We start from the raw sequence: 26,625 nt of genomic DNA on the forward strand, positions 1-26,625 counted from the left end.
GGCTGTATATATTGAGTTGTCATTAGAGATAGCATTTATTGTAAAACAAGTCTAACATCTGGAAGTGCATGTGTCCAAACAAACAGCCAAAACACAAACACAGAGAGGGAAATAGGACATAATAAAGAGGAAAGAGTGTGTGGATGAGCCAAATCAGCCTCCTGTTCATTAATCCTAAATTCTTTTAATCCTCTGTCCCAGTGGCTTGTCACGCCCCTTCAGATCCAGTAAGGACGGTATGTTGTTGTTAGTTGCTAAGTCTATCCTACTCTTTGCCACCCCATGACTATAGCCCTCCTGGCTCCTCTGTTTCATAGGCATTCGCAGTCAAGAATACTGGAGTGGGTTGCTCTGCCCTTCTCCATGGGATCTCCCTGAAGTGGGGATGGAACTGGAGTCTCCTGCATTGGCAGGTGGATTCTTTACCCCTGAGCCATCAGGGAAGCCCAAGGTTACGGGAGACAAGAAATTAAAGAAAATCTTTGCTACTACACTGTTGGGGGTAAGGTTGTTATTCCAAATGATGACTGTAGTGATCTAGTTTACAAATGTGGGCTCTTCCACCCATGTTGTCCATTGTCCCAGATCCTTCTGGTCCCACTAGAAAATGTACTATAGCAAAACTAGGGCAGCCTAGCATTGGTTGGTCTCTTACAGTGAGAAAAATCATTCGTTGTTTATGTGAAATTTTTAAATAGACATCCTGTGTTTTATCTGGCAACCTGGGAAGGATAGCTGGAGATCTGAACCTCCATGAACGCTCCAACAGGAGGCTTCTGGGCCTTTCTGGCCCGAGAAGGAAGTGCTGGGCAGGGGCGCAGGGTGTGCCGCCAGCCGCCAGGCCGCACCAGGGTCAGGCAATTTGGAAAACAGCCCGGAGCCCCACGGCGCAAGTAAGAGCCCAGGAGCCAGAGCCGGCCGCCCGACTCCAAGATGGCGCCCTCGGTGGCTGCCAGCTGCCAAGATGGCGGCGCGGGACCGCGCCCGCGCTCCCGGCCTCTCCTCCCCCAGCCTTCCTCCGCCGGGGAGCGCGACTCGCGCCGCTGTGCGCCTGTTGCCCTTCGGCCTGGGTGTACGGGCCGGGGCCCGCCCCGCACCATGCGGCTCCTAGGCTGGTGGCAGGTTCTGCTGTGGGTGCTGGGGTCTCCTGCCTGCGCCGAGGAGAGTGAGTACAGGTTGGGGCCGTGAGCGGCGGCGCGGGAGGCTGTGCGTGAAATGACCGGCAAGGCGGTCTACCTGGGCGACGCTCTTTTATCTGCGCGAAGGCCCCGATCTGCGCGCCTCGCCTCTCCCTGGCGCCCTCTAGAGCGCCCCTCTCCGCGTTGTCCCGACCTCTTTCCTCCGGTGGTCCCGGCTCGCGGTCCGGGGTGGGAGGCTCTGGGGCGGGATGCCCCGACCGTGTATTAGCGCTTACTGAGGCGTACCCGCATGTGCTGAGCACTTTATTATTAATGATAATCATAACGAGTAGCCGACCTGTACCGTGTCGCAAAGAGTCGGACACGACTTAGAGAGACTGATCAACAACCGTGCCCTTAGTAGGAGCCAGGAACTGTGCATAGTACCTTCTATCATTTTCTCCTTTTGTCTTCCCACCGAGATATGTTCTGAGTATCCCTGTTTTACTGGTGAAGATGCTGAGCTCAGAGAGGCTAAGTAATCTGCCTACATTTGTGCTTCTGGTAATTGGCAGAGCCTGTATCTCTCACTGCAAAGCCCACGATTCACTTTGCACCCTGCTGGACCACTTTCTTAAGAAGGTCATTCTTGCTCAGGTGCCTGTGTGAAGGTTAGATGGGAACAACACAGCAGACACCCCGGGTAACCCGCTGCTTGCCAGATCATGCTCTTAGGTCCTCCTCTGTGGAGGAAGGCAGCCACCTGGAGGCGTGGCTGGGACTTACTCTCATTGTTCTTTCTCCCCACTCCTCACAGCTCTGTTAAAGTCCAGACCCTTTGACCTTGCTTGTTATTCAGAACTTAACCAGGAATACGCGGGCTTCCCAGGTAATGCTAGTGCTAAAGAACCCGCCTGCCAATGCAGGAGACAGAAGAGATGCAGGTTCGATCCCTGGGTGGGGAAGATCCCCTGGAGGAGGGCATGGCAATCTACCCCAGTATTCTTGCCTGGAGAATCCCATGGACAGAGGAGTCTGGCGGGCTACAGTCCATGGGGTCGGAAAGAGTAGGCCACAACTGAAGCGACTTAGCGCTCATGGATCAGAAGTATGCAGGTCTTTCCTTTTGCAACAATGTCCTGGAAAGAGGCAAGGCAGCCGGCTTGCTGAGTTATGAAAAGTAATGCAAACACTCATTGAATGCCAGGCAGTATCCTTAGCGCTTTTTGAGCATCATTGGTTATTTTTATTCAAAAGAACTTGTTTTCTTATCACAAAAATTGTATAACCATACCGCCAGCAGCAGCAGAGTCTATACAGTTACATCGGTGGAGAGTTCACTGGGTATTTCCAGTGTCCTGAAGGTTATAAAGGAGAAAAAAAGGAAAAGAAAAAGTACTCAAAACAAATCCAAAGCCTATGATGACTTTGGGGAGAGACATCGCATGACGGTTTCTGTCTTCTCTTATTCTGACTCAAAATTCTAACTCTTTGCATCACTCAGACTTCCTTTTGATTTTCTGTAAGGGAAATCTATCTAGTTGTACATGAAGGCGATCAGGAGCACCAGATTCTATTTTGTGCCCTGATTTTTTTCTCTGGAGATTCTTTCAGGATGTTGGCATTCTCCATTGGCTTTAGGGGACCTGGAATGTTGGTTAGGTTCAGAGAGCAGATCTCTACAGAGCTGGTGCATTTGAGAGTGGGGTTGGCTCCCCAGTCTGCCATCTTTTGTTCTTCTCCAGACTTTTAGCCTTTCTGGCTTCATCTCCTGCTCTCATCTTAAGAACAATCCAGTAATCACGTTGAGTTTGACTTCTGATTATACATGTAGTACACATTTATCAACCCAGGGCTACAGAAAGACTGCCATCCCCACCATCTTGGCAGAACTCCCTGTCCAGGCACCCAAGCCCTTCCCTAGGTCATAGTCAAAATAGTGCTTGACCCACTTCTGTCAGGACCTGCCTTGCTTCCCAAACCCTGTACTCTGCTGTATCTAACCTGTCATCTCTCCCTGCTTACCTGTTTTCCCATCAGTTTTATGTCCTTGTGAAGTTGCACAGTCGTGTTCGACTCTTTGCAACCCCATGGACAGTAGCCTACCAGGCTCTGCTGTTCATGGGATTTTCCAGGCAAAAATACTGGAGTGGGCTGCCATTTCCTTCTTCAGGGGATCTTCCCAATCCAGGGATCGAACCTGGGTCTCCTGCATTGCAGACAGACGCTTTACCTTATGTCCTAACAACCAAATCCTGTCCCTTAGCCCCCTACCTGCCCGTAACAACTACCTGCTCGCTCTTTTCCTTTTCAGAGCTAGATTTTCAGAAAGAATTGTGTATGTTTATACATTGATAGATTCCACATATAAGAAAGATCATACAGTATTTGTTTTTCTCTGATTTATTTTACTTAGCATAATGCCCCTCAAGGAGGTCCATCCATGTTATTGCAAATGGCAAGATTTCCTTTTTTTTAATGGCTGAACAATGTGATATATATACACACATATAATATCACATTAATATATTATTAATGTGATATTAACATATTCATGTTAGTATGTATGATGTATATATCACATTTTCTTTATCCATTGGTCCATTGATTGCTTTCCTGTCTTGGCTTTTGTAAATAACGCTGCAGTGAACATGGGGGTGCATGTATCTTCTTGAGTGTTTCTGTTTTCTTTGGATCAATACCCAGAAGTGGAATTGCTGAATCACATGGTAGCTCTATGTTTTATTTTTTGAGGAACCTCCATACTGTTTTCCATAGAGGCTGCACCAATTTACATTCCTATTGATAGTGCATAAGGGCTCCCCTTTGCCCACACCTTTGTCAACATTTGTCATTTCTTGTCTTTTTGATAATAGCCAGTCTAATGTGTATGAGGTGATATTTCATTGTGGTTTTGACTTACATTTTGATCTCTCTTTTTTTTTTTAATATCTTGTGTTCTCTGCATCTACTTTCTAAACATGTAATGCAGTTGTTGCTGTTTTAATAGCCTTGTCTAATAATTCTGACAACCGTGCAAGTTCTGGGTCAGGTTTGATTATTCTCATTATGAATAACGAGGAGAATTTCCCTGCTTCTTTGCACGCCTGGTAATTTTCGACTGGATGCCAGATGTAAATTTTTAGTTTGTTGAGTGCTAGGTATTTTAGTGTTCTTATAAATACTCTTGAGCTTTGTTCAGATATCCAGTTATTTGAACACAGTTTGATTCTTACTTTTCAGGTTTGCTAGATGAGAGCAGAGCTGTCTTTACTTTAGGGTTAATTGGACCCTGCTAATCCGCCTGCCAATGCAGGAGATGTGGGTTCGATCCCTGGGTCAGGAAGATCCCCTGAAGGAGGAAATGGCAACCATTCCAGTATGCTTGCCTGGAAAATTCCATGGATAGAGGAACCTGGTGGACTGCAGTCCATGAAGTCGAAAAGAGCTGGCCACAACTTGACAACTCAACATGCACGCACCAAAGCAAGTCCCCTTTGTGCACTCTTCCCAGGGCTCTGTGGCTTATGAGGTTTTCCAGTGTAGTGGTGGGGACAGGTCCTATTCCCAGCTCTCTGTGGATATTGGGTAATTGTTATCTCTAATCCTTTTGAGTGGTTCTTTCCCTGGTTTTGCATAGTTTACTTACATGCATATGCTGACCAGTACACTCTGGAGGCCCCTCCACAGATGACCGGAGTGCTCTTTCTGCAGCTCTCCCATCTCCAGGGTTCTGTTGTGCAGACTCTGGCTTTCTTAGTCTTTCTGGACCCTCCATCTCGACTGAGTCAAGGCAGGAACTCCCTCAGGCAGTAAGCTGCTGCTGTTGTAGGGCTCTTCTCGTCTGTTTTGCTGTGTTTTCAGTGATCACTGTCCTTCCCTGTCTCAGTCTCCTGAAGCTGTTGAACATATTTGGCTGTTTTGGGGGTTGTTTCAGGAGGGAGAGTAAATCTGGTTTCTGTTTTTCCACTTAGCCTGAAACGAATTCCCGGAGAGTGTTTTTGAATTGCCAAATGAGTCTGCAGACATCTGTGGAAATGTTCTTTGAGACATTATACAAGCGTGCATGCCTTAGGAAGCTCCCAGACCCCTCCCCAGCTTTGAAGCCAGTTGGTCACTCACACTCTGGTAGACACGCTCTTTTGCATGCAGGACTCCTTCCACAGCTGCTGGCTCCCTAGCCATATGGTGGACTCGTCCGGGTGCAGCTGCACTCATTCCTTACCCAGAGTCTGGTGGCTGTTGTTGAGGTCATGAGAGGTGGAGGGCAGGAGCTATTATTACAGAAGTGAGTGGAGCCCCCTGTATGGATGTGTGAGACTGCCTCGGACTCCTCCCTTACCCAAACCTTTGGCTCAAGCCCCATCTAGTGGCTCCAGAGTGAGAGGAAAGCCTCCTCTTCTGGCTGCTGTGCCAGCTCTGCTGGGCACCTCTTTAAGCACTCCTGTGGGCTGTAGCCCAAGGGCAGCAGACAGGAAAGCAGAGGCCAGTGGTGGAGGCCCCCCCAGGAGGAGCTGCTGCTAGAGGTAGCGGTGTTCCTCAGGTAGTGTGGCCTGGCAGCCCTCTGAGGTATCTTGCAGGGAGGTAAGGCCCGCTCTGGAGCAGTAGCCGCAAGACTTCGCTCCTGTTGCTTACTGCTTTGTGCCATTGCGCATCACGCTGAACCTCTTGTACTGCAGGTCAGTCATCTGTTAAGCTGACTTGGTAACCTTCATCCCATCCGTGTCTCAGAGCTGATGTAATGGGTGCAAAGATGCTTTGCCACAGTAGAATCTTCTGTATTCATTGCCCAGCTGTGTCTGACTCTTTGCGACCCCATGGACTGCAGCACATGAGGCCTCCCTGTCCCTCACTACCTCCTGGAGTTTGCTGAAGTTCACGTCCACTGCATCTGTGATGCTGTCCAGCCATCTCATCCTCTGACACCCTCTTCTCCTTATGCCCTCAATCTTACCCAGCATCAGGGACTTTTCCAATGAGTCATCTGTGTACATCAGATGACCAGAATACTGGAGCTTCAGCTTTAGCATCAGTCCTTCCAGTGAATATTCAGGGTTGATCTCTCTTAAGACTGATTTGATCTCCTTCCTGTCCAAGGGACTTTCAGGAGTCTTCTCCAGCACCACAATTCAAAGGCATCAATTCTTGGCATTCTGCCTTCTTACGGTCCAACTCTCACACCTGTACATGACCACTGGAGAATCTTCCCATAAAGCCATCATTATTTTCTGGGATAGTCTCATCAAACCAATTAAATTGTTAAAGCGTTTGTACTGTACTTTCCTAATTGGATGTCTGGAGCGGAATGTTTTTGCTTGTGATCCACATGGCAGGCTGCAGGTTTCATGGGAAGCTGTGTGTTTGTGCACTTCTGGGCATTCATTGATCTGGTACCCCCTTGTGATCGTCTTCATGACCTGGAGAATGATGGGTGGCTCTCTGATAGTTTAACGGGAATGTAACTTTTTACTCTGGAGGGGAAATTTTTCAGAATTCACTTATTTTGAAGTCAAATATGACTGTGAACACGCTGGCATGTTTTAGTTGCAGAGAAAAGAAGTCACTTATGGTCAGAGGAGCAGCCTGCTTACCCATTCCAGGTGGGGGCTGTGTACATGAGTGAGGAGGTGCCTTCCCCTGACCCAGTGGGCCAGGACCTGTCTGCAGAAGAGACGGAGGCAGTGCTGGGGCTGGATGCTGACGGCAACCACATGGTGATGTTGTCGGTGATTCCTGGGGAAGCCGAGGACAAGCTGAGCCCAGAGTCCAGCAGTGGCACCTGCGGGGCCAGAGGGGAGGAGGACTCGAGGTGCAACCTCCGGGAGAGCCTCTTCTCCCTGGACAGAGCTGGAGCAAGTTTCTCGGAGAGAGAAGAGGAGTACTACACTGAGCCCGACGTGGCGGAATCCGACCCCGCCCCAACTGAGGACGCCAACGCCACCGAAAGTCTGAAATCCCCGAAGGTCAACTGTGAGGAGAGAAATGTGACAGGATTAGAAAATTTCACTCTGAAAATTTTGAATATGTCACAGGTAAGAAAAAATTATTTAGTACTTTCCTCCTTTTCTGCACATTGCTTTTATGATTTAATACTCTGTCATCTTTCACATGCAGAGTCATAATCTTCATCATATTGTAAGTGGGGTAGCATTTAGTGGCTGCATTAGTGAAAATTCACTTGACTTTTTGTGATATATGTAGGGAAAGGAGGAGATATAACTAGTGTTGACTATGCTTTTTAGGTGGCCTAAACCTAGTCATCCTTGGGGTAATCTCACCACCAAGACTCATGATAAAAATCCCAGTGGACAGGGAGGTGCTTGGTATCAGAATCATAGCACTTTTCTTCTCAGTGAGGTATTTGTTATGGAGACATAAAAATGAGATATCTGAATTACTAAAATTGTAATGTACCATTGCTTGGACCAGTCATGTCCCTGAGAAGTTTGTTATATTGATGGAAAGTTTTTTTTTTTTTCCCTCCAGAGAGTATGAACCTAGTGTTTACTCTGGACTGAGAGCCGACACACTTGTCCAGGCCAGCCGTGCTTTCCAGCTAGTTGGATAAATGGTGATTCTAAAGAGAATACCAGGATTCTGACTAATGTTTTCTGTCAGATTGTTAAAGCCAGAGAGCAGACTGAATTCAGGCTGCTTATATAAGAAAAGAATCCTAGCTGTGAGAACTGTGGTTGCTTATTTTATCATTATTTAAGAAATAGTTGCTAATTTGGCTGCGCTGGGCATTGGCTGCAGCACGAGGGGCCTTCAGTCTTGGCTGTAGGGTTGTTCGTTGCAGCATGTGAACTCTTAGTTGTGGCGTGTGGGATCTAGTTCCCTGACCTGGGACCGAACCTGTGCCCCCTGCACTGGGACTTCAGGGTCTTAGCCCCTGGACCACCAGGGAAGTTCCATGTGATTGCTGATTTTAAATTGGGGTACATACAGTACGTTGAGCTCCCTTCCAAGGCAGGTGTCACACCCTGCCCTCGGTGCCTGGTGAATGCTGGGCCTCAGCTGTGTGAACTGTCGTGTGGCTGTTCCATGCGTACACAGGAGAAAGCACTTTGAGTGGTCAGAGTTAGCGTGGTGGCAGGGATGATCCACCCTCAGACTGAAGTAACGTTTGGCCAAATACATGGAGCTGACTGCTTAGTATAGACTTGGATCTGCTGAGATTATAGCTTGGGCCTGAGACCACAGTACTTTAATGATTCTGTTTGATTGTGTGAGATGCACAGTTCTAAGGTTGGGACATTAGCTTGTACCCTGTGAGTACTTAGTGTATGAATTGAAGAATTATGAAAAATATTAAAATTGCTCTATAGTAATATTAAGAAAGCTTAGAGGAAGAACCCTCCTCCACTCTTAGTGGGAATGTAAGTTGGTGCAGCCACTCTAGAAAACAGTATGGAGGTTCCTCATCAGATTAAAATTAGAGTTGCCATATGATCCAGCAACCCTACTCCTGGGCATACATTCAGACAGAACCACAACTCAAATAGACATATGCTGGGGCTTCCCTGGCGGTCCACTGGTAAAGACTGTGCTTCCACAGCAGGGGGTGGGTATGGGTATTTGATCCCTGGTTGGGGAACTAAGGTCCCACTTGCCACACTGCGTGACCAAAAACAAACAAAAGGGACACGCACCTTTGTGTTTATAGCAGCACTGTTTACAATAGCCAAGATGTGGAAACAACCTAAATGTCCATTGACAGAGGAGTGGATAAAGAAGATGTGGCGCGCGCACACACACACACTCACACACACACACACACACACACACACGAATATTAATCAGTCGTAAAAAGGAGAAAAATAATGTCATTCGCAGCAACGTGGATGGGACTAGAGATTATCATACTAAGTGAAGGACAAAGACAAATACTATATGATATCACTTAAAAATGGACTCTAAAATGCAACACAAATGAACCTATCTACAAAACAGAAACAGACGCACAGAGAACACACCTGTGGTTGCCAAGGGGAGGCAGTGGGGAAGGAGCGGATTGGGAGTGTGGGATTAACAGATATAGGATGGACAAGCCATTACATATAGGATGGATAAACAGCAAGGTCCTACTGTATAGCACAGGGAGTTATATTCAATATCCTGTGATAAACCACAATGGAAAAGAATATGAAAAAGAATATATGTATGTATAACTGAATCACTTTGCTGTACAGCAGAAATTAACACAAGATTATAGATGAACTATCCTTTATTAATATGTATATTAAAAAAGGAAAACCTTGGAGGAAAGCTGGTGATGTGGCATTTGATGCTGCTTTTCTGCTGGTCCGTGGATCCATATGGGTCCACCCCAGAAGGTTCTTCGGGTGCTACACTGCTGTCCCCGCCCCCACCTCCTCACCCTGGCGTCAGTGGTGCTTCCTGCCCTTGAGTATCCTTCCAGCAGAAGTACCCATCCTTTACTGCTGGCTTTAACACTTTCTGTTTCTTTTGCCACAGGACCTTATGGATTTTCTCAACCCAAACGGTAGTGACTGCACTCTAGTCCTGTTTTACACCCCTTGGTGCCGATTTTCTGCCAGTCTGGCCCCTCATTTTAATTCTCTGCCCCGCGCGTTTCCAGCTCTTCACTTTTTGGCACTGGATGCATCTCAGCACAGCAGGTATCTTCCCTCAGTGGGGTTTATGTCTCATCCCATTGGACGATGGTTACAGTTACTTGGGGGTCGTAATCAGTTAAGTTAGGAGCAGAGGAGGCCGTCTTGAGCCTGAGCTTTGAGATGGAATTGAGGGAAGGAGAGACAGTGTGAACAGTGAGGATTGGCACATTCCTGAGGGAGGCTTTCTGGAGGCTCCTTAAGAAGAAAGACAGTTCTTCCTCTGGTGGAATTTAAAGATGGCTCTGCCTGATGGCAGGGGAGGGGGCAGAGGATATGTTAGGGTCCTGGCCAGATTGAATTAGCAAAATTAGCATCCTAAGTACGTTCTTCCTGTGTGACTTTCACCTGCAGCGTAGGTCCCCAACCTAACAGCCTAACTCTTGGGACCCCTGTTTTATGTCTGCTAAGGATTTCTTTCTTTTTTATTCTTTTTATTTGTTTTGGTTGCACTGAGTCTTTGTTGCTATGCGTGGGCTTTCTCTAGCTGTGGTGAGCCTTCTCTAGCTGTGGTGAGCCTGGACTACTTTTCGTTGCCATGTGTGGGCTTCTCATTGCAGTGGTTTCCCTTATTTCAGAGCATTGCCTCAAGGCGCCCGGGCTTTAGTAGTTGTGGTACTTGGCTTAGTAGTTGTGGCGCATGGGCTTTATTGCTTCAGTTCAGTTCAGTTCAGTTGCTCAGTCGTGTCCGACTCTTTGCGACCCCGTGAATCACAGCACGCCAGGCCTCCCTGTTCATCACCATCTCCCGGGGTTCACTCAGACTCACGTCCATCGAGTCTGTGATGCCATCCAGCCATCTCATCCTCTGTCGTCCCCTTCTCCTCCTGCCCCCAATCCCTCCCAGATCAGAGTCTTTTCCAATGAGTCAACTCTTCGCATGAGGTGGCCCAAGTACTGGAGTTTCAGCTTTAGCATCATTCCTTCCAAAGAAATCCCAGGGCTGATCTCCTTCAGAATGGATTGGTTGGATCTCCTTGCAGTCCAAGGGACTCTCAAGAGTCTTCTCCAACACCACAGTTCAAAAGCATCAATTCTTCGGCACTCAGCCTTCTTCACAGTCCAACTCTCACATCCATACATGACTACTGCAAAAACCATAGCCTTGACTAGACGGACCTTAGTTGGCAAAGTAATGTCTCTGCTCTTGAATATGCTATCTAGGTTGGTCATAACTTTTCTTCCAAGGAGTAAGCGTCTTTTAATTTCATGGCTGCAATCACCATCTGCAGTGATTTTGGAGCCCCAAAAAATAAAGTCTGACACTGTTTCCACTGTTTCCCCATCTATATCCCGTGAAGTAATGGGACCGGATGCCATGATCTTCATTTTCTGAACGTTGAGCTTTAAGCTAACTTTTTCACTCTCCTCTTTGACTCTCATCAAGAGGCTTTTTAGTTCCTCTTCACTTTCTGCCATAAGGGTGGTGTCATCTGCATATCTGAGGTTATTGATATTTCTCCCAGCAATCTTGATTCCAGCTTGTGTTTCTTCCAGTCCAGCGTTTCTCATGATGTACTCTGCATAGAAGTTAAATAAGCAAGGTGACAATACACAGCCTTGACGTACTCCTTTTCCTCTTTGGAACCAGTCTGTTGTTCCATGTCCAGTTCTAACTGTTGCTTCCTGGCCTGCATACAGATTTCTCAAGAGGCAGGTTAGGTGGTCTGGTATTCCCATATCTTTCAGAATTTTCCACAGTTTATTGTGATCCACACAGTCAAAGGCTTTGGCATAGTCAATAAAGCAGAAATATATGTTTTTCTGGAACTCTCTTACTTTTTCCACGATCTAGCGGATGTTGGCAATTTGACTGGCTGTGATATCCTCCTGGACCAGGGATCGAACCTGTGTCCCCTGCATTGGCAGATAGATTCTAATCCTCTGTACCATCAGAGAAGTCCTTTTTTTAAAAAAAATTCTTTCCTTCTTGCCCTCATTCTTCTTGCTTATATTTATTCTTGAATGCATGTTCTTGGTAGACATTCAGTAAATTTGATGAATTATTTTAGGACTTTGATATACATTTACCTTTGTTTTGTAGTCTTTCACAGTGTTCAGTGGGGTTTTGTTTTTTCTGAATGTCCAGTAAGATAAGTTACAAATAACTTAGTGCAGATGTTAAATATTTTCCCTGTGACTCTGTCTGAGGTAATAAACCATGTCCTTCTCTCCTGCTGTAAGTCAGTTGCTACTTCTTAGGTCACATAGTGGTTGTGTATGAATAAATTTGTGAAGTTTGGAACATAGTCAAGTTGGTGATGAAAATGAGGCCCTGATTTCCAGTGTGGATAATGTTTACCTGAAATTGTTTATGAAGAAAGAAACTGCCCCACAAATTAGTATTTCCCACAAAGGCTTCAGGGAAAGATCTCAGTGGCCTGGCCCAAGGTTACAGACTGATTGGAAGAACATTTGAAGTCACTGTCCAGCTTTGACCGGGCCCTGCACTGGCCCCCTAGTCAGCAGGGCTAGCTCCCAGCACATGCTCAGCACTCTTTGCTTATGGATCTGACACCAGCCTCCATGCTATCCTCAATTCCCTGCAGGCTTTTATCATCCCTTTTGTTGCTTCTTCATCAGAAGGCGTTGGCACCCCACTCCAGTACTCTCGCCTGGAAAATCCCATGGACGGAGGAGCCTGATAGGCTACAGTCCATGGGGTCGCTAAGAGTCAGACGCTACTGACCGACTTCACTTTCTCTTTTCACCTTCATGCATTGGAGAAGGAAATCGCAGCCCACTCCAGTGTTCTTGCCTGGAGAATCCCAGGGACAGGGAAGCCTGGTGGGCTGCTGTCTATGGGGTCACAGAGTCAGACACGACTGAAGCGACTTAGCAGCAGCAGCATCTCTGTGCATCCTTCTCAGTGCCTGGTATGGAGCCTCAGTTATGGAGAATAGGGGATACTCTGTCTTATTGTATTGTGGGGCATGTATTTGCCTCATACGTTAATGTTAGGTAAAAGACGACCAGGTACACCAAAAGAATATCTAGCAGGCTTTAATGGCGAAGCGCTCCCCGGTGGGGTTCCCGGACCCGAACGGGGCAGGTCGAGGAAGTCCGCGCGCGGGCCGTGTTAGAAGTTTGTTTATATATGCACCCTGCGAGGGATGCCAGGGTTTAGTGGATGGGGGTTTGGATAGGTTGCCGGTTCGTCGCGGGCTGATAGGTCTTTCTATGCGGCTGGGGCGGGGTGGCTTTAGCGGTGAAGTGTGCTGTCATTGGTCCCCGGGATCTCTCCGTTAGGGACTTCTGCGGCGGGGGAGAGGAGCGGCGGCTCGTCATGGCAACTGGCGAAGTGTGCTGTCATTGGTCCCCGGGATCTGGGAGGATCCTTCGTTAGGGACCTTCTCGCCGGCGGGAGGGAGAGGAGGGGCGGCCCATCATGGCCCGCGGGGTCCGACCTTACAGTTAATATTTATGTTACAGCATGTTTGCAAAAGAAAAAAATCCTGATTATCCAGTATTACCATTTTATTAGTGGGGGTAACTGAGGCTTAGAAATGTTAAATAATTTGCCCAAAGGTCACACAGCTGATTCAGTGGCGGAACTGAGGCTTGAACCCCGAGCATTTTGACTTACACCACTGCTCGCTATTCTGTAAAAGTTGAAACAGTACCGCTCAGGCCATGTTACTTCTGAACTGTCCCGCCTTAATTGTGAGCTTCCTGGTGTGTTTGTTAGATTGTAGATTCCTTTGCACCGACTCACCAACCTAACTGCTTATCCATAACTTGAATCTTTTATGAGGGATGGAAATGAGCATTCTGGGGAATTTGAAGTTTCTTCTGTCAAGTAAATTGACACAGTGTAATTTGTCCATGCATTAGAATTTCCTGGTCTGATCTGTTTTGGCTGTTAGAAACAAAAGTAGTGGAATAATTGTGTCACGGGAAGCTCCACGTTGTAATAGAAAGCAAGTCAGAGAGCAGAACGGGAATGCCCCCAACCATGACCCACGAGGAAGGCAGTCAGAGACAACCACAGCCTATTTATTTCAGTGTCAGAAGCCTCCACAGGTCACGGGAAACTGATCCTTTCTGATGTATTTCCATCCATTCTGAAATCGTAATTGTGTGAGGAAGCCCACTGTTAATTCAGGTTTTCTCTCTTGTAGCCTTTCTACAAGGTTTGGCACTGTGGCTGTTCCAAACATTTTGTTATTTCAAGGGGCTAAACCGATGGCTAGATTTAATCATACAGACCGAACATTGGAAACGCTGAAAATCTTCATTTTTAACCAGACAGGTATGTAGAAATAATATGCTGTAGAAGACAACATTTTATTGCTGGAGGAATATGCCTTCTGTGACTTTTGATCAGCTATTACCCTTAAGTGAAGGATTCAAGATTGGCTTTGGAGTGTAAAACTTCTTTTCTGATGAAATGTCGTGGTCCTGTTAAATGTGTGTCAATCAGTGGCAAGCTTAACATGATTAGGTAATATTAATATGATTATAGATAGCTTTGAAAAATGTAACAGCTTTATTGAGATAACATTCACATGCCATACACCTATAGATACCTTTTTATATACATTATTCATTTAAGTGTAATATTTACACAGAAATATGCATCAGTCACTAGTGCCTGTGACTAGTGATGAATTTTCACAAAGCGAACACCTTGAGTAACCAGTACTCAGATTCAGAAAGAGAACCTTACCAGCCCCCTTTCTGCACTATCACTCCTGTTCTCCCCAAGGATAAGCACCATCTTCCCTCCTACTATCATAGTATAGCATTCCTTGTTTTTGAGCTTTGTATTAATGCAGACATACAGTATGGATTCGTACGTGTCTGACTGGTTTTACTCACCATTGTGTCTGTGGGATTCATCTGCATTATTGTGTATGGTTGTGCTTTTTTCATTTTTGTTGTTGTACGGAGTTCTATTTATTAATTCATGTGTAGATGCTATTTTAATTCCTTAATATTTGCTGAAACACAGGCCCTTATTTTTCTCCTGTACAAGTCTGAGTACTGAATACTGATAAAATTTCCTTCATTGGAAAAGTTCATTCCTCAAAAGCTTTAAGGCCTCAGTTATGAGCACCCACTTTTTCCTGAAATATATTCATTGGAAGTAAATAAAAATTATAACATACCTTCCATGTATTCTTAGCTGTATGTAGTTACTTAGATCTAACACAGAAGAACAGAGAGCTGAATTACCTTATGGGAGTAACTACCTACCAGGTATTGAGTTATTCCAAGTCTTGTAAAGGATCCCTGCTTGTCGTTTAGATTGATATGGAGAAGGGGAGCCAATTTGTTCAGGGCTCTCACGAAACTTAGAACACAAGTGGAATCTATGTAATCACTTTGGTAATCACTGCTCCCAGTGTTGGTTAGTTGCTCTAACAATTCTTTCAGTAAATTATTTTAAAACATTTTGAATTTAGCATTACTCCCCCTGTGACAGCATTCTGTAGACTGCTGAGAATAGCTTTACTAAGCTGTTGAACTTTGGTCTTGAAAGAGAACAAAAGACACCTCCGACAGTGCACCGACACAGACCCTCCTGGTGAGTTCACTGAAAGTCTAGGGTTTTAGCTTTGAACCGCTGAATGGATTCCTGCTCCTTTGATGTGGTGGAGAGAAGGGCAAGTTACAAATTACACTGACAGGCAAGTGAAGCCCATCCCAGGTATACTAGCTGTGCCGTTTAAGACTACATATCATTTTGCATGCCATGCAGAATACTTAAGAAAAATCTGTAGTGGGAATGTTTTCTATCTCATTTGAAACAAAACTGATTTCTCTTTCAGGTATAGAAGCCAAGAAAAATGTGGTGGTAACTCAAGCTGACCAAATAGGCCCTCTTCCCAGCACTCTGATAAAAAGTGTGGACTGGTTGCTTGTATTTTCCTTATTCTTTTTAATCAGTTTTATTATGTACGCTACCATTCGAACCGAGAGTATTCGGTGGCTGATTCCGGGACAAGAGCAGGAACATGCGGAGTAGTGATAGACTCAAAGGAGAGTTGGGAAGAATTTCAGTCCTTCAGTTCAAAGACTAATGCTGCAATTTTGTGTATTTTCTCCAGTGAAGTGTTGGCTTACAACTTTAGTCAGATTGAAGGAATCATGTGTTTGCTAAACTGTTGAATGTGTAAAAAAAACTATAAACTGATGTTTTAACTAGTCCTATAATAAGCAAATGCAAACATATTCAGTAGAATTCACCATTCTTGTTTTTACTGCTTGAACATTTTAAGGGACTAATCCAGTTTGACGTGAAGATGTATTCTGGTGGAGTAATGAACAGAGTGACAGTATGCTTGCTTAGGCAGAAAAAAAGACTTTCAGATTGTAGATATAGAAAACTGTTGATTTCTTGTATACATCTAAGAAAGCTGATTTTCTGTTCATTTGTCTTTTCTCTCCCAGAATCAGTAAGCAGGAAAATGTTCTTCTATGGGAAGAATAATTAGGATCAATAGGTGTGACCTTATAAGTAGCAGCTGATGGGAAAATAAAGAGTTGGATACTGTGGTGTTTGTGACCTCTGATTTCACTGAAAGGATCTGAAAAGTGGTTTAAGAAGTTGTTTCTGGGTAAGGCAGATGTTAATAGCATGCATTAACTGACTTAAAATGTTCTTGGCCTTCTGCTAGGTTTAATGAGAGCTGAAAGAAATACAAAGTACTGTTGTTGCCCACAGTTGATTATGGTCTAGTTTAGGACACATGTAGAAAAGAGACAACATGTAATTTACATGAACTTTTCGAAAGGCTGTTTCTAAAAGATCCCTGAAATTCAGACATGACAGCTGACTACATAATAATAAACTACTATTATACTAATCATTTCCCGAGTTTAGATAGAACGTTAGATGAGCCTCCTTCCCATAGTGTAACATTCGATAGGGGTTTACAATGTATGTGTCACGCTATGGACAGCTGTGGCTGGGGTAGTCCCTGGCAGGAGGGGACCGTAGCTCAGAAAAGTACCATTATTATTTCCATTTCACACAGGAGCCTAAACTGCCATATTGAGGTTGAATAACTTAACTAGGTTATATACATAGTATGCTGATGCATCTAGGATTTGAACCTTCATATGTGTATCTGTATTTACAATATTTAAGGAAAAAAAGCCCTCTAATTATTCCATCTCTTATAATAATGTATAATAATGTTTGAATATTACTATGTATGCCATGTATTGCTTTAAGTGCTTGACATACACCATTTCCTTTATCCTGTACAGTGGCCCTCTGAGGTTGACTCCACTGGAAAATGAGTAAGTGAGGCCCTAAATAACTTGCTGTTCATTATATACTTCCAGTGGTGGAACCCAGCTTCGAACTTAAGCATTCTCCAGAGCCTCTATGTGGGCTGGAGCCCTGTCCTGCCTTGATTCTGTGGCCCAGGCAACCATCATATGCATAACATTCCAGTCTTTCTCTTACGTTTCCCATACTTGTAGCCATGATATTGCTTCTTTTTCTCCCTTCTTTTGCTTAACAAAGATAAATATTTCACTGTTGGTAATAGTGTCCCTAACCATGGCTATAATATAGGCCTTTGAATAGATTCAGCATTACTTACCTAACCTGTCCTCTTGATGGATTTATGGTTGTGTATATAATCTTCATTCCTGGAATGTGAAGTCAAGTGGGCCTTAGAAAGCATCACTATGAACAAAGCTAGTGGAGGTGATGGAATTCTAGTTGAGCTATTTCAAATCCTGAAAGGTGATGCTCTGAAAGTGCTGCACTCAATATACCAGTAAATTTGGAAAACTCAGCAGTGGCCACAGGACTGGAAAAGGTCAGTTTTCATTCCAATCCCAAAGAAAGGCAATGCCAAAGAATGCACAAACTACTGCACAGTTGCACTCATCTCACACACTAGTAAAGTAATACTCAAAATTCTCCAAGCCAGACTTCAGCAATACATGAACCATGAACTTCCTGATGTTCAAGCTGGTTTTAGGAAAGGCAGAAGAACCAGAGATCAAATTGCCAACATCCGCTGGATCATCGAAAAAGCAAGAAAGAGAGTTCCAGAAAAACATCTATTTCTGCTTTATTGACTATGCCAAAGCCTTTGACTGTGTGGATCACAATAAACTGTGGAAAATTCTTCAAGAGATGGAAGTACCAGACCACCTAACCTGTCTCTTGAGAAATCTACATGCAGGTCAGGAAGCAACAGTTAGAACTGGACATGGAACAACAGACTGGTTCCAAAGAGGAAAAGGAGTACGTCAAGGCTGCATATTGTCACCCTGCTTATTTAACTTATATGCAGAGTATGTCATGAGAAATGCTGGGCTGGAAGAAGCACAAGCTGGAATCAAGATTGCCGGGAGAAATATCAATCACCTCAGATATGCAGATGACACCACCCTTATGGCAGAAAGTGAAGAGGAAATAAAAGCCTCTTGATGAAAGTGAAAGAGGAGAGCGAAAAAGTTGGCTTAAAGCTCAACATTCAGAAAACGAAGATCATGGCATCCGGTCCCATTACTTCATGGGAAATAGATGGGGAAACAGTGGAAACAGTGTCAGACTTTATTTTTTTGGGCTCCAAAATCACTGCAGATGGTGATTGCAGCCATGAAATTAAAAGACACTTACTCCTTGGAAGGAAAGTTATGACTAACCTAGATAGCATATTAAAAAGCAGAGATATCACATTGCCAACAAAGGTCCATCTAGTCAAGGCTATGGTTTTTGCAGTAGTCATGTATGGATGTGAGAGTTGGACTGTGAAGAAAGCTGAGTGCCGAAGAATTGATGCTTTTGAACTGTGGTGTTGGAGAAGACTCTTGAGAGTCCCTTGGACTGCAAGGAGATCCAACCAGTCCATCTTAAAGGAGACCAGTCCTGGGTGTTCATTGGAAGGACTGATGCTGAGGCTGTAACTCCAATACTTTGGCCACCTCATGCGAAGAGTTGACTCATTGGAAAGGACTCTGATGCTGGGAGGGATTGAGGGCAGGAGGAGAAGGGGACGACCGAGGATGAGATGGCTGAATGGCATCGCTGACTCGATGGACATGAGTTTGAGTAAACTCCGGGAGTTGGTGACGGACAGGGAGGCCTGGTGTGCTGCGATTCATGGGGTCGCAAAGAGTCGGAGACGACTGACCGACTGAACTGTACTGAACTGATATAATCTTCTCTTGGTTGCAGATTCCCAGAGTGGGAGTTATCCTATCAAAGAGACAGGAGTTTTCCTATGGTTTCATATATAGTGGGGCCCAATACTAGTCTGGAGGGTGAGGAAAGGCTCCCAGGATGACCAGCAGATCCATGGCTTTTCCTCTGACACTTAGCTGAGGCAGGCTACAGAGGTTCCCCTGGAGGGAAACATGGAACAGAGGTGGTTCCTGGAAGGACAAGTGTAGAGGGTCAGCTGGGAAGCACTGGTGTTGAGGGAAAGAGAACTAGAGGGGAACGAAGTGGTCTAAGACCAGTCAAACTTGTCTGTTGAGAACACTGTATACCAGGAACCCGTGCTAGGAGGGGACTGCAGCTCCATGGAGGAGAGCAAGAATCATCACAATGCCAGCCACCAGGGATGTAAGCCCAACTCTTTTGTCCCTGTCTTCTTGGTATTAGAGTTACCTAGGAAAACAACATGGTCAAGCACTGGATAGAACAGCGTTTTTATTCTCATGAGAAAAGACAGCAAGGTCAGTCCCAGTAGTGTGCATAGGTCCCTCATGGCTCAAGGATGTCCCTCACCCCCAGCCTATGGCCAAAGAGCACCCATCTAGTGCCACCCTCTCCCCCACCGAATGTGACATTCTGAAATGGTGTGTGCCCCAGGGTCACTGACATCCATACTTCCGCAGAATAAAGGGGCACACATTCAGTCTGAAACAAGGAAGGGTACTCTCACAGGCCAATCAGCCTGGCACAGGCTGTGTGGGCTCTTTTTTGGTAAGGAAGCGTTCCAGGCCCAAGGCCTAGTCCATGTGGCCAAGCAGGACATGAAAGACTGTGAGCAGGAGGCTGTTTTTCTCAACAGTGTCCATTACAGAGGACGTGCCCAGTAAATCTTTGCTAAGGGACTTAGATCCTAGTAAGAGAGCTCTATGTTAGGGCAGGGCATTCACAGCCCCTGTCAGTGGACATCACTCTCCCTGGACCATAACCAGCTAACTGCTGCTAGTGCTTTCAGGACAAGAGCTGACGTGTCACAGTCTCGTCCAGTGGTATTAGGGAAGGAAAATGATGAGTGGTCTCCAACTTGTTACTTCACAACTACCAGTTAATTTCTGTTCTCACTTCAATGAGCAAGACAGTAGAACATTTTTCATGATCCTAAATGCCCAAAGTAAATTTTGGAAATACAATCTACAGTTCCAGCTCTTGTATATATCCATGTTATGGCATCAGGCAAAGGAAACTAGGATGTCTCAGATAAATGCCTTGAGACCAGTGATGTTTGATGAAGGTCTACAGCAAGATTCCTCTGCTGAGTTTTCATCAGGTGGGCAAGAGTGAAGATGGGTTGGGCCATAAGTCTGAATTTTAGACTATTTTAGGTGAAAAGGCTTTATTTTTTTCCAAGTCCACATGGGAAATAAAACCAAATGCTAGCAGCTGCTAAGCTGAACTTAAATGGACTCTCATAGTTTCAGAAGTATATTCCTGAGTGTATTGTTATGTTCTCTGCAAAACATTATTAATTTGCTTGAACTATTTAGTAAAAAAAAAAAGAATATACTAAAACCCACTAAATTGTACCCTTTAAAGGGATGAATTTTATGGTATGTGAATTATATCTCAAAAAAAAAGATAATAAAATACTAATACAAATATATATAAGAAAGACTACCCCTTTTGTCCATATATATATATATATATATATATATATATATAATTTATCTAAATCTGTCCACATGTTATATCCGGGATGCCTACTATATATTGAGTGTGCTACCTTTTAGAAAGCACTGTGAGCTAGGTTTTCCAAATTATTTATCTAGACAGAGAGATGAGTTAGTCTGCCCAGGACACTGGCAGCTAAGTAATAACAAAGCAGAGCTTAGACTCAACCGGTGGCTCCCCTACTTAGAAGGCCCTGTTTGCATCGCTGTAGTTCACTGTCCAACAACCGCTAGTAGAGCGCAGTGGTCTCCAGTCACCCCCGACCCCCCTGCAGCTCATCTCTTCCTGTCGCCGTCCGCGACATCCTCCAGCCCACAGGTGCTGTTTGCCCCAACGAGGTCAGACAGTGGGCGAGGCAGCGACAACCCAAGGGTTGGACACCGAAAAGCGAACTGCAGGTCCATCCTCAGAGCCGCGCCAGCCCCCCTACCCGCCCCGCACCAGGCGGGAAACCTGGCACCCGAGCGGCGATGACGCCGAAGGCCCTTCAAGCCGGGGCTGACAGCGGCGGGGGCCTGCGGGGGCCTGCGGGGGCCTGCGGGGGCCTGCGGGGGCCTGCGGGGGCCTGCGGGGGCCTGCGGGGGCCTGCGGGGGCCTGCGGAGTTGCCCGCCATCGGAGCTCCTGGAGACCTTCCGGGGCCGGTCCGCGTCTGGGCCTGCGCGGCGGGGCAGGCGTTGCGGGACGGTCTGGGCTGCAGCTGGGAGCCTCCCGCACGGCCCCTGGTTCCGGGGCGGCGGGCGGCGGGCAGGCAGCGCTCCGGGCAGCCCTGGGCGCGAGGCTATGGCGGCGGCGCTGGGGACGCGGGGCGCGACGCGGCGCTGGTTCGCGGCGCTGAGAGGCAGGAGCCAGAGCCTCGCAGCCATGGTGAGTGCCGAGGGCCCGCGGTGCGGGAGCAGGGCGAGGCCCAGCCATGCCGGCCGAGGGGTGAAGGGACCGCGGCAGGCCCCGAAGTGGGCCCGGACTTCGGGTAGCCACGTTTGGGCACCCGGCACCTGCCGACGCGCTGGTCTGAGACAGGGGTGGCCGTAGCATCTTCCAGTTTTTTCTTGGCTTAGAATTTCGTCGTAGTCTCCGAAATTGCCAACCGGAAAACAAACCACCACGACTGAGGTGTAAAAAGAAAAAAAAGTATGCAAAGCAGTTGTGATAATTCTTCACTTGTGATGTGACTAAAGCTGCTTGTCGGCTCGTTTAGATTGTCCGGTCGGTGAGAGCAGGCACCGTCTCTCCCTCTCTGTAAACGGGGCCCTGAGTGTTGAATTAACTCCTTTTCTTGGTGTTAATTTTTTGGAGTATTTGCTAATTAATTATCTTTTGAGTTGCACACTGATTTTTTTTTTTTTTTTTAATACCTAGAGGCGCCGGGTGCGTTTTCTCATTTTATAAATTAACATATTGGGGGTAAATTGACTTGAAAGTTTTAACATGCAGCACCACCTAGTGGGAATATGTTGTATTAAACTCACCGTTTCATTTTCTTAAATTGCTTGCTGGAGCCCATTTGGCAGTTTGAATTTTTTTTTAATAGAAAAAAAATGTGACTCGATGATGGAGAAGATAAGCATTCTGCTTCATGGCCTTTAAGGTGAGAACACAAGTTGAGTGCTTACTGTCACCTAGGCGTGTCCTAAGGCATACTTCTATCTGGGGCGCTGGTGATCGAGTACAGTTGTGGCATTGGGGAGGAGTGAACAAACAGGTGCGTTTGGAGTGGCTGCCACGTGCCAGGCTCTATGCTGGGTGCCTCCACACTTAAGATCTCTTTAAGCCTTGTAAAAATCTTGGCAGGTGTATGTTGTAACATCCGCACTCTAAAACATTGCAATTCAGAGAGGCTAAGATTTACTCAGCATCCACAGCTGAAAGTAACAAAGCTAGGCTTGGATTGAAGATTGCTCTCCAAATCCTGGGCTTTCCCTGTCTCTCTGCATAGCTCCCACAGAAAGAAAATTAAGTCCACCACAAAGGGTTCTGTGGAGTGTGTGTCCTTAAGGGGACTGTTTATGTTATACGGGTGAAGTGACTCCATTTTACAGTTCTGAACTTGGTTCCTGTTCCTAGGTAGGCACCAGTAGTGAGCACAGTTCATGGACCTCACTGGAGATGTGGAGGTTTAGGGAGGAGGAAAACAGCTCAGAGTGCGCTCCGCAGACTCCCAGTGACTGCTGCATAACCTACAGCATAGTTAATAGTTTTCTTTGCAGCTATTCAATGATAATTCTGTTTCCTTGGGAAAATAGCCTTAGTTGAATTAAAATATTTAAATGTTTAAAAATTTTAGGTAATTTCCTGTAATAGGTCTTCTGTGAACTTTTTCATAGCTGTCATGAAAAAGCTAATGAAAGTATGTGGTTTTTCATAACAAGCCTTTAAACGTTTTTATTTAATTAAGCAGCATTCTCATTATCTCCTGTTAATTGTAGGGAAGGGTAGCTGACTAAGCAAGGAAGAGAAACTAGAAGGTTGGCTCCTTAGCATCCTTTTTCCCTTTTGGCAAATTTTCTATAAGTTTACTTACTTTGCCTTCTTCATTACACTGATAAAGGGTTTTAGGATTTCTGAAGTGGGAATGAGTTGAAGTTTCACGGCAGCGTATCCAGCTCAGCCTCTTTGCCCTTTGATAAGGAACCCTTAAGTTAGTTCATTCTTTCTGGGGCCAGTCCCTCCCTCACCTGAGCAGGTAGTAGCCCAGCGTACGGGTAAGACAGGAGGTACTGGTGGGCAGTTATGCCAGAATGAGAACATACCTCTTCTGACTTCTCCTAGGGTGCTCTTTTCTTCCGTCTGTCATGCTGCTTGGAGTTCTTTCAGTTAAAAAACGAGCAGCACGGCAGGTGTGGGCCTGTCAGCTAACAGAACTCTGGGTTTGGGAGTGTCCTCAGCAGGATGAATAGGAACAGGGTGGACAGCTGTGCACAAGTGCTTCCAAGTGGGCAGTGCTGTGGCCAGATGGTTGAGGGAGTTTGTCTTACTGACGCTTCTGAGAAAACTCACTCCACTAAAGCAAGGGCTTTTTAACCTATAGCCCAGAGGGTGTAAGAGCGCCCAGAAGTTATTTTACAAAATCCCCTGTAAATGTGCATTTGTTTTTTCCTCTCTGAGGATTGATCGGTCTTAATTAGAATTGAAAGGGGATGATGAACTCAGATAGTTGAGACCCATGTGAGTAAGGACTGAAGGCTGCTGAGGTGATATGGGGCCATCCAAAGAGAGTGGCCCAGGAGTTGAGAGTCCTGAGTTCTAATCCTGGTTCAGCTGCTGGACTTGCAGTGTTTCCTTGGGTGAGTGTGTTACCTCAGTTTCCTAAGTCCTGGAATGTTGGCCATTGGTTCTGATCTTTGGTAAGATGTCCAAATGGTCAATCTCAACTTTATCTGTAAGAAACCAGGAAAGCTGAATTGTAAAGTTAGAGGCGTTTGTAAGGGGTGATAAGCCCACATACCGTGGAGGCAACTTCTTTTGTACAGAGCTAGTCTTGTTTTTATCTCTTTTGAGAACTTTGTATTTTGAGGACGAAAGTATCGGAAATGGTTAGAAATCGTTGTCCTTAACACTTTTTTCTGTATCTCTACATAAGTAAAGAGCTGTACATGTATTTGAATTTAACCAAACCTCTATATTTCAGGTATTAAATATGTTCTTTTCATAGTCAGCAGGTACCCACCAGTTGACTGCAGAGGAGAGGAGCCAGATGATACTTGACCTTAAAGCAGCAGGATGGTTGGAATTAAGTGAGAGAGATGCCATCTACAAAGAGTTCTCTTTCAAAAATTTTAATCAGGTAATTAGTACATATTTTTGCTTGTGCCATGTTTTTTTTTTTGGTCACCTTAGGCTGTAACTTTATTTAGTACTGGTGTCTGGTGCCCTGTGGATCCAGGATCTAAATCTTTTCTTCCTAAGTAATTCATTGATAATTACTCTTTCCTTGTTGACAGTTACTGCCACCCAACTGGGTGATTCTCAGCTTTAGGGCAAGGGGATGATTTGTGTGATTTGGAAAAGTCAAATTCTGAAACCACTGTTGCTCTGATTTGGTGTTGGTTAGGATATTTAATTCCTTTTCAAATTTTAAATAACATTAATGGGGTGTCAGCTTTTTATATTTATCACAAGGGGGCATGAGGAAAATGGTTGAAAAACATACCCCTGCTTGACTGATTTCCCCGAGTTTTCTTGTTTGGTTGTCAGGTTTTCTTTCTCCTGATAGTTGCATTTCTGTCTCTAAATCATTCCCCAGGCTGCACCCTCTTCTCTGATTGGTTCATTTTCTCCAAGTCCAATAGCCAGCCCTTGTAACTTTTCTTGAAAGCTGGCCCCCACCTTGAAGATTGAGCCTTAACAGGGGAACTGTTCCATAGGGCTCCACCCTGTTTAGAGAGTCATCTCCCATGACTTACCCTTCAGTTCTTACTCCACTGCATTTATATAAGGTCCATGCTTTAGACTGTTCCATGTTTGTTCAGTTAGTTTGGTAATCCTCTGGACAGATTTATTGTTTTTATTTATATTAGGTGTCAGCATCTAGAAGGCAGAGACCATGTTTGCTCAAATAACTGTCTATTGTACCTAACACAGTTCTGGGTACAAACAAGCATTGGATAAATGCGACATTGATTACAGTGTTTGCTAGTTTCTGGAAGGGTGTGTGAGGACCAGATTTCCACCAAAGAAACTTTCGACATGTTTTCCTAGTAAATGCCGTTGGCTCCACTGTGCTGCACGCCCATTCTGCTCTCCATCCATCTGGCTGCCAGCCTTCTGCTGTGTCTCCCACTCCTGAGGAAGCCTGGACCAAGCTGGCTCCTTGTCCCTGCTGCCCCACGTGCTCGACGGCTCTTGTCAGGGGCTTAGCACTCTGTGGCTGGTGGCAGGGAATCCCATTGGTACAGTAAGCTTGTGCATAAGCTCTAGGTAGCATTTTCCAAGCTTATTAAAATTCTTACATGTGTACAGCCTGACTTCTTTAAGCCTGGGCTAATTTATTGGGCTTGAACATGTGGCTTAAAGTACTTGAGTAGTGTTGCCTAAGGCTCTGCCCATGAGTCAGTCATCCAGCCCCACTCTTAACCTTGTGCTCAGGGTACCTTTGGAAGCTGTGCAGGGCATCCTTGATTAACAGTAATATTATTCACCAGGACATTTAATTAACTTGACTCTCTTTTTTACCCTACCTTCACTCACCTTTCAGGAGAAAGAGGCAGGTGTTAAGAAGATCAGCTGATATCAGGGCACATATTCAGAGAACCAGCCCTGAGATTATGTCCTGGGGTCAGTTTTCCAGCCAGGCTTCTGTGACTTCAGCAGTAAGGCCTGTAATGGCAACCGATGTCATGACAAGTGCCAGCGGCCCACCACCCAGAGCCCACCGGGAACATGGCCATAGCTGAACAAGTTGGGCTGTTGCTTGTTGTGGTGAGGGAGAGCACTTACCCTCTACGGGGTGCTGTGGGGCATCTCAGGAGGATGGTGTAGGGAAAAATTTATCACAGAGTTTGGGCTGGTGCTTGTGATTTTGGAGTCTTTAAGGATCAGGGCTCAGATCTGGGTTGGATGCTGTCAGAAAATGGGTTCTTCTATGACTCACTATTTTAATAAGTGTTATCGTAGAGAGAATGGCCTACAGTGGGACCAAAGCTGAAACTGGTAAAGAAGCAGCAGCCTCTCATTAGCCTGGGGGGTGGGTGGGTGTGTGGTATTTTGTGATTTGGACAGTGTTTATGTTTTGTCTGTGTTGAGATACTGTGGCGTGGTGTCCGTGATTCTCTGTATTACACTCTGTTATTGTCACGATTACAGTCACTGTTACAGTCACTGTTATTTTTGTTGGTCACAGGGCAACCCTGTCTGGATGTTGATTTTCAACACCATGGCCTAGATGTGAGTGCCAGGAAGGCTTCTAGCAACTTAGAGGCTTAGGCGATCATAGTCCAGGCAGCTGCCAGGCTGATTTTGTCTTTTTCACAACTAATGTTTAGGGTGGTGACCCTCTGGCCCTGTTAGATCCTCACT

The 26,625-nt window shown here is 45.6% G+C and overlaps 2 protein-coding genes across 4 annotated transcripts in view; both read left to right on the plus strand.

The window, feature by feature from the left end:
* Window positions 1-1,046: 1,046 nt before the first annotated feature.
* TXNDC15 (thioredoxin domain containing 15) lies at window positions 1,047-16,714 on the plus strand. The gene is made up of 5 exons (XM_068980735.1): window positions 1,047-1,165; window positions 6,663-7,150; window positions 9,597-9,760; window positions 13,876-14,006; window positions 15,529-16,714. Exons 1-5 carry the CDS (start codon window positions 1,099-1,101, stop codon window positions 15,723-15,725), a joined length of 1,047 nt encoding a protein of 348 aa, XP_068836836.1. The 5' UTR covers window positions 1,047-1,098; the 3' UTR covers window positions 15,726-16,714.
* Window positions 16,715-21,365: 4,651 nt separating this feature from the next.
* The window catches only part of PCBD2 (pterin-4 alpha-carbinolamine dehydratase 2), a 42,745-nt gene continuing 37,485 nt past the window's right edge, over window positions 21,366-26,625 (plus strand). Inside the window, exons 1-3 of one of the 3 annotated variants that reach the window (XM_068980813.1) lie at window positions 21,403-21,477; window positions 22,142-22,198; window positions 24,263-24,394. In XM_068980813.1, coding sequence (XP_068836914.1) covers window positions 22,187-22,198; window positions 24,263-24,394 — 144 coding nt within the window. In that variant the 5' untranslated portion in view covers window positions 21,403-21,477; window positions 22,142-22,186. Of the gene's footprint in view, window positions 21,478-22,141; window positions 22,199-24,262; window positions 24,395-26,625 lie in introns of all 3 variants that reach the window. The other 2 variants (XM_068980812.1, XM_068980814.1) reach the window with 2 other exon arrangements.

This window comes from Capricornis sumatraensis, chromosome 9 (genome assembly GCF_032405125.1).
Source record: "Capricornis sumatraensis isolate serow.1 chromosome 9, serow.2, whole genome shotgun sequence".
NCBI classification, from domain to species: domain Eukaryota; kingdom Metazoa; phylum Chordata; class Mammalia; order Artiodactyla; family Bovidae; genus Capricornis; species Capricornis sumatraensis.

Coding starts and splice junctions, on each gene's coding strand:
- TXNDC15 (XM_068980735.1), top strand. CDS start 1,099: ATGCGGCTCCTAGGCTGGTGGCAGGTTCTGCTGTGGGTGCTGGGGTCT. Junction 1,166..6,662: donor TCCTGCCTGCGCCGAGGAGA/GTGAGTACAGGT, acceptor GGCATGTTTTAG/TTGCAGAGAAAAGAAGTCAC. Junction 7,151..9,596: donor AAATTTTGAATATGTCACAG/GTAAGAAAAAAT, acceptor CTTTTGCCACAG/GACCTTATGGATTTTCTCAA.